The sequence below is a fragment of the Stomoxys calcitrans genome, chromosome 1, assembly GCF_963082655.1.
Source record: "Stomoxys calcitrans chromosome 1, idStoCalc2.1, whole genome shotgun sequence".
NCBI classification, from domain to species: Eukaryota; Metazoa; Arthropoda; class Insecta; order Diptera; family Muscidae; genus Stomoxys; species Stomoxys calcitrans.
The window spans coordinates 170,509,562-170,523,988 of record NC_081552.1 but is presented as its reverse complement, the minus strand read 5'-3'; the positions used below and the strand labels follow the sequence as shown (position 1 = coordinate 170,523,988).

At 38.0% G+C, this 14,427-nt stretch overlaps 1 protein-coding gene across 2 annotated transcripts; it reads right to left on the bottom strand.

Moving 5' to 3' along the window:
• Positions 1-11,354: 11,354 nt before the first annotated feature.
• Positions 11,355-12,824, bottom strand: LOC106081677 (uncharacterized). Of its 2 annotated transcripts, none has more exons than XM_013243823.2 (2): positions 12,650-12,824; positions 11,355-12,592 (listed from the first exon to the last, which is right to left on the bottom strand). In XM_013243823.2, the coding sequence occupies exon 2, from the start codon at positions 12,567-12,569 to the stop codon at positions 11,853-11,855; it is 717 nt and encodes a 238-aa protein (XP_013099277.1). In that variant the 5' UTR covers positions 12,570-12,592; positions 12,650-12,824; the 3' UTR covers positions 11,355-11,852. The 2 variants fall into 2 exon arrangements, with proteins under 2 accessions (XP_013099277.1, XP_013099278.1); XM_013243824.2 differs by having other exon boundaries at positions 11,355-12,581.
• Between the last annotated feature and the right edge of the window lie 1,603 nt (positions 12,825-14,427).

The following is a 14,427-nucleotide window of genomic DNA, read 5'->3' as shown; positions in this document are numbered from 1 at the left end:
TAAAATTGACTCAACCAATTGTACATATAGAACATATATACAAATGTTCATCCCTGTTTAGGCTCTCAAGTTTTTATTGAGCAATAAACAGCTAATTTTATATCGTTTGCTGCAACAATAAACTCAATAACTAAGAATTCAATATTTTGGCTATAAAGATGCAGAATTAAAAAAAATACACTGGGAAAAAATGATCAATATGAAGAAGTATTCTTTTAATTTCCAAAAACATAGATTTGTGATATGAGAATGTTAAACGTTTGCTATCTGTAGGAAGCTTGATCCTACCGAATCACATGTTGGCACTGGTCAGACTACATATCCCATCCAACACTCACGATATCTATATATATGATCAAGTTTTTCGGGCTTGTGTCGTTAACAATTTTCTCATTGTTACCTTTATTCTTAAATAAATTTATTTGGTAAATTTCTATCTTGGTGGCTGTCATTTAAGCGGTGATATGCAGACTTGTCATTGTCACGGTGTATACCTCCAAATTATTACAAAAAAAAAATTCCCATTTATTGAAATTGGTTGGCACTCTCCCTCACTCTCTATAAACCCTAAAATATATATGCTTTTGAACCACTGAGGTATTTTTCGCATTAATTTTTAAGATTAGTTTTTTTTTTTTGATCTATTGTACAATATTACCTTGCACCTTTTACTTATTACTATTATTTTTATTGATATTTTATTCTATGCGATTTGCTACTAACATATGCTTACATTTCTTTTTTGAGTTTGAGTTTTTGTTAAAACCTATGTTTGCATTTAGACAAATTCGATTAATAATGTTACGCATATACAATGCATGTTTTTAATTTGCTTTTAACACTAGCATATGCATTTTTGTTCTTCCAATGCTATACGCATAGACACAGAATACCTAAGCACATCGAACTTGTGTAAGTGTATTTTATTTCCCCATAGAATTTTTAAAAATTAATTCTTTTCCTTCTATAGTCCATAAACGAGCTATCTTCACACTAACTATAGAGAAGATGAAAAAAAAATTATGAAATAATAATAATAATAATAAATAAAACAAATGGTGATTTTATCATTGTCCATACAGAGAAAATAATGTGTACTTAAAATGCTTAGTAATTGTATTTTTTATGTATTTATTGCATATGTCAATGTTTGTTTATATGATTGTACATTAAGAAACCCAAACTGAACCAGAAACTGAAAATAAAACAATACAATATTGAAAAACACACACAAATAGAGATCCAGAAATGAAACAGTATATGATTGCATACCTACGCAAGTACTTTATGTATAAAAATTATGTAAAACAGATTTAATAAATAAAAAAAAAATTGAAAAAATAACAAAAAATGTTTATAAAAATCATTGACCGCAACTGTTTTATTTCCAAGTTTTAAAAAGGCAAGTCTCGAAAAAATATAGCCTTAAACATGTTCAATTTCTCATTTCAGATGTTCCCTTAATGTTGTAACATTCTAGTGATTTGGTTGTTGTTGTTGTAGCCACATTTTCATGTGGAGGTGGCGATCCTCATCAAGCTCCTGTAGGTGAGCAAGCTCGCTGCGGTCCAAAGGACCGATCGCCGCGGAAAGAGAAAGGCGCCTTTTGAGAAGCACAAAAATTTGTACATTTTGTCGAAAACAACGTAGTTTTTCAAATTCTGGGGGTGCTTATTCTAGGCTTATGGCTGTCAGGTAAAGTAAGGTTGCAACAATGAGTAGGTTAAGTTGAAAAGAGAGTGCAGATATTAATCCGCCCCATGCCACTATGGACATACAGCTAAGCCAGTAATCGGCTTGCAGTGCGCTCTAAAAACTATGAAGTAACCTCCAAAAAGAAAATTTCAAGTTGAGAATTCCGTGCTACTTACAAAATCCTTAATTGTTTTCAATACCACTCCCCTAAGTTGGTTCAGGTCTGGTATTGTGTCTCCACCTAAGTGCCGGAAATGCTCCAACGTCTCATCATCTTCCCCACATGCCCAACACACGCTGTCACTTGCCGCACCGATTTTACATAAGTGAGCTCGTAGTCCTATTCCCGTTATGATACCAATATCTATACTGACCTCATTCTTACTTCCTTTCAGTAATAGCCACATCTTCTCGTGATCTGGATCCCCCCATAGGATTTTCGCCGTCCTACCGACCGTTTCGCTGTTCCACGTTGTGATAGATGGAAGGCATTCATCCAGCGTGTTAGATGTACGATCGATCCGTGGAGCGAATATATTGGGTTGCCCAAAAAGTAATTGCGGATTTTTTAAAAGTAAATGCATTTTTTATAAAACTTAGTATGAACTTTAATCAAATATACTTTTTTACACTTTTTTTCTAAAGCAAGCTAAAAGTAACAGCTGATAACCGACAGAAGAAAGAATGCAATTACAGAGTCACAAGCCGTCGAAAAAACTATATATGAAAACGACTATATGAAAAATCCGCAATTACTTTTTGGGCAACCCAATAGATTTGGATCATTACCTTGTTGCAACAAAGGTTCGCACCCGTTTGAACATGGCGAGGAAAGTACGATCTGACACTGCACGAAAGCTGGACATTGAAAAGCTGCAAACACAACAGATGGCAGCGGCATACTCCACTCGACTGACCCAACTGCGAGATGAAAGCATTCCTTGTTCCGATGATATTGGGTTGCCCAAAAAGTAATTGTCGGTAATATAGTAGTAATATAATCGGCGTTGACAAATTTTTTCAGCGGCTTGTGGCTCTGTAATTGCATTCTTTCTTCTGTCAGTTATCAGCTGTTACTTTTAGCTTGCTTTAGAAAAAAAGTGCGCGAAATTTTTTTGGTGCAATTTTAATATGGGTACCACATATATTGAAAGAAATTCATTTAACAAACCGAATCAACGCTTCTGATATGCACCTTAAACGCAATGAATTCGATCCGTTTTTAAAACGAATCATAACTGGAGATGAAAAAAGAATTGTTTACAACAACGTTAGTCGAAAACGATCATGGTCCAAGCATGGTGAACCAGCTCAAACCACTTCAAAGGCTGATATCCACCAAAAGAAGGTTATGCTGTCTGTTTGGTGGGATTGGAAGGGTGTGGTATATTTTGTGCTGCTTCCAAGGAACCAAACGATTAATTCGGATGTTTACTGTCAACAATTGGACAAATTGAATACAGCCATTAAGGAGAAGCGACCAGAATTGGTCAATCGTAAAGGTGTCATATTCCACCAGGACAACGCTAGACCGCACACATCTTTGGTCACTCGCCAAAAACTGAGTGAGCTTGGCTGGGAACTTTTGATGCATCCACCATATAGCCCTGACCTTGCACCATCAGACTACCATTTATTTCGATCTTTGCAGAACTCCTTAAATGGTAAAACTTTCGGCAATGATGAGACTATAAAATCGCACTTGGTTCAGTTTTTTGCAGATAAAGGCCAGAAGTTCTATGAGCGTGGAATACTAAATTTGCCAGGAAGATGGCAAAAGGTTATCGAACAAAATGGCAATTATATATTTGATTAAAGTTCATTCTAAGTTTTATTAAAAATGCATTTACTTTCTTTTAAAAATCCACAATTAGTTTTTAGGCAACCCAATATAATGGCGCAGTGGCAAACTATTGCCCACTCTATGGAAAATGCCGCGAAATCCGTACTTGGGTACCGGAAGCCTCCTCCAAGAAACCCATGGTAAGACCAATAGTGTCGAGATGCTACTGAAGCCAAGAATGCGGCATATAACCAGCAACCCTGCAATCAGTAGCAACGCGCCAGATGAAGGAGAGGTATCGGGAGAAAAGGAGAGAGGAGAAACGTCTATTCCGCAGATAGAAAAAGAAAATGGAAAGACGTGAGTGTGAGCGAATTGAGATGTACAGAAGTCAGAATTAAGTCCGGAAATTATACCAAAGAATTAAACATCAAACCGATGGCTTTGATGCAGGCACATCCTCCTGCAGAGACAAAGAAGGAAATCTGGTAACTGACACAGATAACATGCTGAGTATATAGAAAGAACATTTTACCCAACTGCTAGTGTCCGACGTTGGCGGCGAAGAGGATATCGCAGGACCAATCAATGATTATGTAGAATGTTTACCTCTTAGTCAGAATTAGGTCCAAGTAGCAGGGACCCGACTAAAGATTAACAAGGCAGCAGGAGCCGATGTGTTACCCGCTAAACTATTTAAGACCGGAGGGACACGCTGATAAGGCGTATCCATCAGCTTGTCTGCGTAATATGGCGAGAAGCACGCATACCCGATGATTTGGAACCTAAGCATACTATGTCCCGTACACAAGACGAAATGTGCCATCTACAGAGGAATAAGTCTCCTCCCCATCGCATACAAAATACTCTCGAGCGTACTGTGTGAAAGATTAAAACCAAAAGTCAATGAGATAATTGGGCCCTATCAATGCGGCTTTAGACCTGGTAAATCCACCCTGGACCAGATATTCATACTGCACCAAATACTGGAAAACTACCGAGAAGGACAAATCAACACCTACCATCTCTTTGTTGACTACAAAGCCGCCTTCGATACTCCTTTACGTTCAATGGTATTTCAAGCCATGTCTGAGTTTGGTATCCCTGCAAACACATTCCTCAGTAAGAATAGGAAAGAATCTCTCGGAACCATTTAATACCAAACGAGGTTTTAGACAAGGAAACAGCCTATCGTGTGATCTCTTTAATACCTGTTGGAGAAGATTATACGAGGTGTAGATGTGGATAGATATGGTACAATAGTCACAAGAGAACACAAGCTACTCGCCTATGCCGACGACATCGATATCATAGGTCGGTCACCGGAAGTAGAAACTGCAGCCTTTGAAAGAATCGAAAGAGAGTCAGTGAAAATGGGTCTGGCAGAAAATGAAGATAAGACGAAATGGATGGTTCCAACTTTCAAAAAACCTTGCACAACTGAGCAGATAAAGAAAATGGAGAAAGTTGGGAACCACAACTTTGAGGCGGTTAGTAACTCTATCTACCTCGGCACGGCCGTAACCGAAACGAATGACACCCGTTTTGAGATTAAGCGAAGAATAATACTGGCAAACAGATGCTACTTTGGACTAAGTAAGCAGTTTAGAAACAAGGCCACCTCTCGACAGACGAAGATTACACTATACGAGACACTGATACTACCCGTGTTGTTATATGGTTCTGAAGCATGGGTACTTGTGAAAGCAGATGAGGCAGTGCTTGGAGTCTTGAGAGAAAGATTATTCGTAAAATATAGGGACCAGTTTGCGATAATGGAAAATCTAGGCATCGTATGAACCACGAGCTGTATGACGACGATAGCATACTTGACGACGCATCAAAATACAACGGCTGCATTGGATAGGTCATGTTGTCAGAATGGATGAAGAGGCTTCAGCAAAGAAGTATTTTAAAGGCAAACACGGAGGTACACGCAAACCAAGAACACCAAAACCCCAATGGAAAGATCAAATGGTGGGAGAAACCTCGAAAATTGGCCTCAGAGATTTTAGAATGAGCGCAGAAGATCGTGGCGCTTGGAACGCTATTCTACGTTCGGCTAGTGGAACAAATATTCTGTCACAGCCAAGTAAAGTGTACATAATGGATTGCATTGTCGCGCATGTAGTCTATGTAACCTACGCCTTTCTCTTGTATTTCATAAATTGTACTAGCTGGAACGGGCCCGCTCCACTGCACCTTCTTTTACTTTATATGGAAAAAAATTTTCCTTGGAATATTTATTTTCTACCATTAAAGAGCTTTTAGTGAAATACCATGCTACGAAAATAGTATATCGCTTGACAAACAGTTTAACAATATAAGTGCCGTTATCTGAATCCCATATGATCTTTTTTAGTCTATGAATTTAAGTTTGGATGCAAGGTGTACTCCATTCTTAAAATACTTTATTTCAGCCCGCTACTCTCATGATATCTGATTTAGGGGTGTTTTCGGGGGTGAGGTGGTCCCCCAGACACTTGCCCCGAAAAATGTCAGGGGGGCGCCCTAGGTACCCAATCTGAAATTTGAGTACCAATTTTTTGTTTGTAGGTTACTATAAGAGAGCACACAAAATTTCGCTTTTATCGAACGACCCATCTCCGATATCTGGCGTTTCTGAAAATTAGGGTAAGGGGGAGGCTCCGCTCCCTTCAGATATTAAAAAATGTAGTACCTTATTTTCACCACGGGATCATTATGCACCATGAGTGAAAATTCAAGAAAATTGGTTCAGCCATTTTTGAGTCTATAAGGAACACACAAATTGATTTTTATATATAAGACTTATAAAATATGTATAAACTAGCTGGATAGGGCCTGCTCCGCTGCGCCCTCTTTCACTCTCTTATTTTATCTGAGCCCTATATTGACACGGGCAGGAAATAAGTCCTACTTTGGGGTGCTGGTACGGCCTTTCTGATATTCGCCCCAATGTGGATATAATTTTCGTGCTCTTCTCACAAATACCTTTTATTGAGCCTTATATTGCTGTGGTCGGTAAATATATCCGGTATAGGGGAAATTTTGGGGGTGAGGTGGACGCCCATATATCAAATTCGTGATCTAGTCTATAATACCTTTCATTTGAACCCCATATTTTCATTATTGGTTTATATTTCCATTTGGCGAGTTTTGAAGTTGGCGCGGCCCCTAAATATCCTACCATAAATAAGGATACTACATTTCGGTTTTTGAGTTATATCCTATATCCTACCATAAATAAGGATACTAAATTTCGGTTTTTGAGCTATAATAAACAAACTAAATTTCGCTTAAATCGCCTCACCCATCTCCGAGATCTAACATGGTGGTGGATTAGAGTTGCCAAACCCTTTGTCCCGAAAGTGGATATCAGATTCATACTCTACTCCCAAAAACCACATTTATGCTACATATTGTTATTTTCGGTATATATGTATGGTTTAGGGGGAGTTTATGAGGTGATACGTCCCGAAACACTTGGCTATAAAACAGATACCAGATTTGAGCCCCTGTTTGCCATAATCCACAAATATGTCCAGTTTGAGGGGTATGTAGGGTGGGCGGCCAACCACGCCGCCTTTACATCATGCTTTACTCTCAAATTTCTTTTATTTGAGCCCCATTTGCCACCCCAAACACATGGCCTCAAAATTGGATATAAAGTTCGTTTTCTACTCCACAAAATACCTATTACAATATTTATTGCCATAGTAGGCAAACATGGCCGGTTTGAAGCGAGTTTAAGGGCGGACCCTGAAATAATATCAGCTTCGTGTTAGAGCACGGTTTTTTGGCCCTATAATTTCGAGCATTTTGAAGGTGGCTATCAAGATATTCAGGGCAACGGGTCTCGTTCAGATTAACACAAATTGATTTTTTTTGTTTTGGTTATCTACATTCAAAATCTACCACTTGGGATACCACATTTTTAAAGATTCGCAAGTCCTCCTATATCTACCCCAATTTGGGGGTAAAAAGTGTACTCACTACCAAAAACCTTTTATTGCTGTCCTATTCTATCCTGATCGGCCTTCATATATTATTTTTTATTCCTTTTTTTTGGGTAGGATAAGGGGAGGGGGATTGCCCTCTGACACATCCTTTCATTTGAATACAATATATTCTCGGTCGTCTTATTTGACACCCATTTGATTTAATACCTTTCATTTGGTACCCATATTGCCCAAAGCGGTGAAGGAGTCCTTTTAGGTGGCTTTATGGGGGTGGGCGGAAATGGGCGTATGGGGGAAGTCCCCTATCTGTGAACATTTCATGAAAATCAGTTCAGCCGTTTTGAGTCTATACGGAACAGAAAAACAATACGGAACAAACTAATAAACAAACAAAGCGCAATTATTTCATTTTTATATAATAGATAAATAAATAACTTAGTGCTTTTGTTTGTAACAACCAGAAGGAAGAGAGATATAACCATTTTCAAGTATGTGGATCGAATCAGAATCACTTTCCTGTTTTTGTTCGAAGATTAATTCTATTCCGTAAATACTAATTGGATTATGGCTTACGATCAAAATTTATCAAATAGCAATCGATTTCGGAGAAGAAAAAATAGACCGATCTGCCGAGCCTATTTTGCCATCTCAAAGGTAAGCCAGGTGGTTGTTTAAAAAAGTTATTACAGTAGACAACGGATATTAGAAAGCCTACGACCCCAATGTAGCCGGTTGTATGTACCGGATTGACCCAATGGAGTCCTTCATCGGCAAGGGCTGCCGCCTCCGTGGACAACACACCGCTACAACACATCAAATATGGCTACTACAACACAACTATATCTTCATATTGTATATAAAAATCAATGGTTTGTTTGTTTGTTTGTATGTTTGTGTGTTCCTTATAGACTCAGAAACGGCTGAACCGATTTTCTTGACATTTTCACAGAGGGTGCATAATGATCCCGTGGTGAAAATAGGGTACTACATTTTTTGATATCTGAAGGGGGGCGGACCGTCCCCCTTACCCTAATTTTCAGAAACGCCAAATCTCGTAGATGGGTGGTGCGATTTAAGCGAAATTTTGTGTGCCCTCATATTTCGGATGGGTACCTAGGGGGGCCGCCCCACCCTAAAACCTACCAAACATATATTTAGACCAATCACGACAATATGGGACTCAAATAAAAGGTATTTAGGATAAGAAAACGTATCTGATATCCATTTGTCGAACCAAGTGCCAACCCCCAAAACACCCCTAGATCGGACATATTTACCGACCATGGCAATATGGGACTCAAATGAAAGGTATTTGTGAGAAGAATACGAATGTGATATACAAATGTGGTACCACGTTTTTGGGGGTCCACCCCTTCCCCACAACACCCCCCAAACAGGACTAATTTACTGACCACGGGAATATGGAGCTTAAATAAAGGTATTTGAATGTAGAATTAGAATCTGATATCCAAATATGAGACCAAGTGTTTGGGGGGCCGCCTCTCCCCAAAAACCTCCCGCAAAGAGGACACATTTACGACCATAGCCACATGGGGCTCAAATAAAAGGTCTTTGGGAGTAAAGCACAAATCTGATATCATGGGGCTCAAATAAAAGGTCTTTGGGAGTAAAGCACAAATCTGATATCAATATTCGGGAAAAGTGTTTATGGGGCCACCCCTCCCCCATAACACCAACCAAATAGTAAGTATTTGCTGACTTTTGCAATATGAGGCTCAAATAAGAGGGTTTTTAGAGTGGAACACGAATCCGATACATATTTTCAACGCCAACTCACTGAGTGGCCGCCCATCCCCCAAAACAACCCCATGCCGGTCACGTCTGCCGACTATGGAAATATGGGACTCAAATTAAAGGTATTTGGGAGTAGACCACGTATCTGATATCAACATTAGGGACCAACTATCTAGGGGGCGTCCCACCACCATAACAATCCCCAAATAGGACGTATTTGCTCACCAAGACAATTTGGTTCGTAAAGAGATTGGAACTAAATATTTATAGTTTTTAGGGCCAATAACCCAAACCGGACATATTTGCTGACTGTTGCAATAAGGAGTTTAAATGAGATTAGAAAACGAACTTCATATCCAATTTTGAGGGCAATGGCAATATGGGGCTCAAATAAATGATATATAGATATATGAGAATAGAGCACGTTGATGATACTGTATATTTTCCGGGCTTAGTGTTTGGGCGACCACCCTAATCCTCAAAACATCCCTAAATCGGCCATATATACCGACCATGTCAATGTGCAGCTTAAATAAAAGGTATTGGGGGGTAGAGCAAGAATTGATACCCACTCTCGGGACCAATTTAATTTTCTGGCGGTCAACCCCTTTCCCACAATATGGGGTTCAAATAAATGATATATAGATATATGAGAATAGAGCACGTTGCTGATATATTTTCCGGGCTTAGTGTTTGGGGGACCACCCCAATCCCCGAAAGACCCCTAAATCGGGCATATTTACCGACCATGTCAATGTGGAGCTTAAATGAAAAGTATTGGGGGGTAGAGCAAAAATTGATACCCGCTTTCGGGACCAATTTTCTGCGGGTCAACCCCTTTTCCAAAATACCCCACAAGCAGCAATTTTTTTGTGACCATTCCAAAATGGGACTCAAATAAAGGTATTTGGGAGTAGAATACGAATTTGATATCCAAATGTAGGACCATGTATTTAGAGCATCCCCTTTCCCCAAAACACCGCGCAAAGGGAAAAATTTTTTTGACCATGCCAATATGTGGTATTTAAGATTAGAAAACGAATTTGATAACCTATTTTGGGCCATGTGTTTGGGGGTCACCTCATCGTGTAAACTCCACTAAACCAATGACAATATGGGGTTTAAATAAATGGGTTTTGAAAGAAGAGCACGATGCTGATATTTTTTCACGGCCAAGTGCCTGGGGGACCACCTCACCCCCGAAAACACCCCTAAATCAGATATCATGAGAGTAGCGGGCTGAAATAAATTATTTTATGAATGAAGTACACCTTACATCCAAACTTAAATTCGTAGACCAATAAAGTTCATATGGGATTCGGACAAAGGCACTTATATTGTTAAATTGTTAGTCAAGCGATATACTATTTTCGTAGCATGTTATTTCACTTAAAGCTCTTTAATTGTCGAAAACAATGTTCCAAGGAAAATTTTGTTCCATATAAAGTAAAAGAAGGCGCAGCGGAGCGGGCCCGGGTCAGCTAGTAGAGTAATAAATTCGAATTGTATAAAAAGAAGTGGTTTATATTTGGACAGAATTCAAGCTTTATCATGTATACTCCTATTCCCTTTTAATCGCTTCTTTGAATAGTTCATTACGCTGAAGAAGGCGATCACTTAAGTTATGGCAAAGCACAAAGCAAATATCAATAGCAAGATATCATATCTCGCGAGATGATGTCTTGCTTCGTCTAACCACCCAATAAAATTCTGATACATGTTGTTGTTAATGAATTTTCATATACATATATGACTAACTACCAAGAATTTTTAGAATTTCATGCCCGACAATAGAAATGGAAAACCACATTTTTCATTCTACGTGTATATGAACACAAAGCATACAATGTTGCGAATATAAATATTTACTGTCATCGCGATACTAGTTGGATAATGACGAGCAACAAGTGCCAACTCTACTAGAAAATCAAAGAAAGACAGAGGCGTGCCATTAGAATGCTAATTTGTAAACAACAAAATTGAACGTTAGAGCTTTTTTCATTGAGATTCAAATAAGCTTTCTATGTTTTCACTTTCACTGGCTCTACGTTGAGTTTATTTATAGCAGGTTAGCTCATTGATGGCTGCTAAACAGCAAAACAAAATAACATTCAGCAATCCAGACGTCAACTCATCATCATCATACATGAAGGAGAAAAACAACACAATAGCCAGTCGCGTAAATTTAAGCAATTTTTTGAATTTATTTTAATTATTCGTTTTTGTATTCATTTCTTACAAAGAGTTCTTTTTTTCATTTTTGATACACACTTAATTGTGCCGACGGCTTTTTAAACTTAGAAAAATTATTGAAAATATAAAATTAATACGCGCAGGCGTACACGTACCTTCAAAAATGCGGTTCCATTATTATTATTTGAAGTCAACGGCGTAATCAAAATTACGGTGAATATCTTAACAAACTGGATTTGCGTTACATGTTAACCTAACACAATTAAAACTGGATCTATTTAAGACAAAATAGTTAAATGTCAGAAAAATATATGACGAAAACTTAAAACAAATGCTAAAATTATATGATCATATAAAAAAAAGGAAAAAGGAAGGACCATATCTGCGCTAGTTTGCCCAATGCAATATATCATTCTTTTCTTGCAGCCAATTACTGATACTTCTCTTTCAGTCAACAGTAGCACAGCAGCAGCTACTTGGGAGATTTAGTCCAAGAAATGTGGCTTCAAATGCTTTAGCATACCAAAAGTACGAAAACGTTTGACTTTCATCACCTTGAGAAGTTCATCATCACATATGGCATATTGTTTGTTATTAGGATCATACAGGTTGCGCTCTTTGATAAGTGCCCAGACTTTCTTTACGACTTCGTGACGTGGCAAGGATTCGGCACCCATCAGGGAGGACAGTTCGGGCGATAGGTTATAGGCGCGTGTGAAACCTGTAGATTTGCGACCTGCACCACCGGCAGCAGCTTTCTTCTTTTTGGGACCTGCAGAAGAGCCTTTCTTCTTCTTGCTTACCTCGAAATCAGAGTCGTCGCCACCATCAGATTCAGTTCCAGAATCGGAGGCATTCAATGACTTGCGTTTCTTCTTCGGAGGTGCTGCCTTGCGCTGTGTTGGCTGTGGCCGCTTTTTAGCCGGCTTTTTCTTTTCTTCTTCACTGCTTGCTTCTTCTTCTGAAGCGGCACTTTCCTCCTTTTCATCTTCTTCTTCTTCCTCCGATTCTTCATCATCCTGCTGTGAATTTATAAAGTCCATAACAATTTTATCGAACTCCTTCTTACGATTCAGCAAGGAACAGTCCAATTTCTTTTCAACTTGTTCCCGGACTTTCTTGGCGGACACAACAGACAGATCAGCTTTCTTTAATACGGCATGAATTTCAGTCGTTAGTTGCTCTGTGCTAATGTCGGCCATTTTGTCAAATTTCTGAAATAAACCTTTAATAAATCACATTTAATGTACCATTCATGATTGCTGGCACACATTTGTCTTACCCACGAGTATTCCAATCAAATAATGGTCGACAAAACTTGTAAAATAAGCACAGCTACAAACTAAATCTGTCTATATTACACCGCTCAGAGTATGGTAGGCAAAACGTTGGTGTGTAGATTTTTTTTTTTGAGAAATTTGGCGTCTTTTTCCTAGCGATCTAAATGTGGACGAATCGATTTTTGTGCATAAAAATCGAAAAGTCGAGGTATACTTTTAGTGAATTTTACAATAGTTATATCGATTAACCGAAAGTAAACTTTTACAAATTGATAAAATTTAATCCAGAACGGTATCGGTGCAAATCACAGATAATCATTTCTTATTTACTGTCGCATGATATCGACTACTTACCAGTATAACATTGCACTAATATTAGCTGCGTTTTATATTAGTACTTTATAGTGCAGTGCAATATAGTGCAGTGAATAAATTACCAGTGCAGTCTTACTGAAATTAAAAACAAATGCTCATAAAATTGCGGCTGCAAATCTTAATACATTTTAGTCGAATTCTATGGCCACGGATGTTCCGCAAATTTTATTTAAAAATTTTACAAATATTTTCAATTTGTTTCTGGTATTGTCGAGTTACCACACCAATGCAAACAAAAAGACTTGCACTGGAAACTCCAGTACTAAAATAAAACAGCATTGATTGCACTGCACTATATAGTGCTAAAATAAAACACAGCTAATTGTAAGAAAACTCGTTACAATTTGAAATTTAAAGTAATGGAATTTAAACTAAAGGGTCTTCGAATAGATAAAACCAAGATATATTCATTTACAGGTAGGACAGTTGACCAACAACAAATTATTGTGTGCACTATCTGTCAAAATTAGTGATTAATGTAACTCTGATTTTGTGTATGTTACTAGTTCGGGTCATTTTTCGTTGTTTGTGCGTGGCTTGGTTTTTAACTATAATACACACACACACAACAAAAACTCCTTGACAGATACTGCACTCCGCGAGAAAAAAATTGTATTCAGCTGATTACGGTACACTACCTGTTAATTATGTCATGGATAAAACCCAATATTTGCACTTCGCAATCACCACTGCAAGGCAGATTCAAAAATGTGGTCTATTTATGTGTGTTGGTAAAACGACTATCAGCTTGATGGCAAGATGGCAGATTGCATCTTATGATTTGTGGTTGTTCGCTTTGCTACCGGCCTAATAACACTAAAGGTGTTATCACACTATATGTGCTTGTCTTATGACGTGTCCAATAAGCATTTGTTAAAGTTGCTTACATAATGTGAAACGAATGATGTGGTTCGAATGAAACTAACTTATGAAAATCACTTTCCAAAACTGACAAAAATATAAAGAAATCAACTGGTGTCAGTCGAATGAAAGCAACTACAAATTAAATTGTTTTCACAACTTTATGATTTAACTAGCTTTCTCACAACTTTAACAACTTTTACGCAAAAAAAAAATCATCGTTTGCTCACATTTTTAGTTTCTCATATGGAAATAACATACAAGTGTGATAGCAAAAATTATGAGAGGTATGAAAATTGACAATTTTGACTTACATGATAAATTGCAAAAGTGACATGCCATATATCGGTAACACCACTATCTTTGTTAATAGGATTATGGAGCAGGTTCTAGACGTGATAAAATGTTCGGATTATCTAATCGATTCAGGTTCAGGATGGGAGGCCTCCATGGAGTACTCCTACTCGGATCATTGCCATATAAGGTATAGAACACCACAGCTATTACGGAATACGATATACTTCCGCAATAAGATGAAAACCAA

Bases quoted from the DNA above. Each gene is read 5' to 3' on its own strand.
- LOC106081677 (XM_013243823.2), bottom strand. From the start codon at position 12,569: ATGGCCGACATTAGCACAGAGCAACTAACGACTGAAATTCATGCCGTA.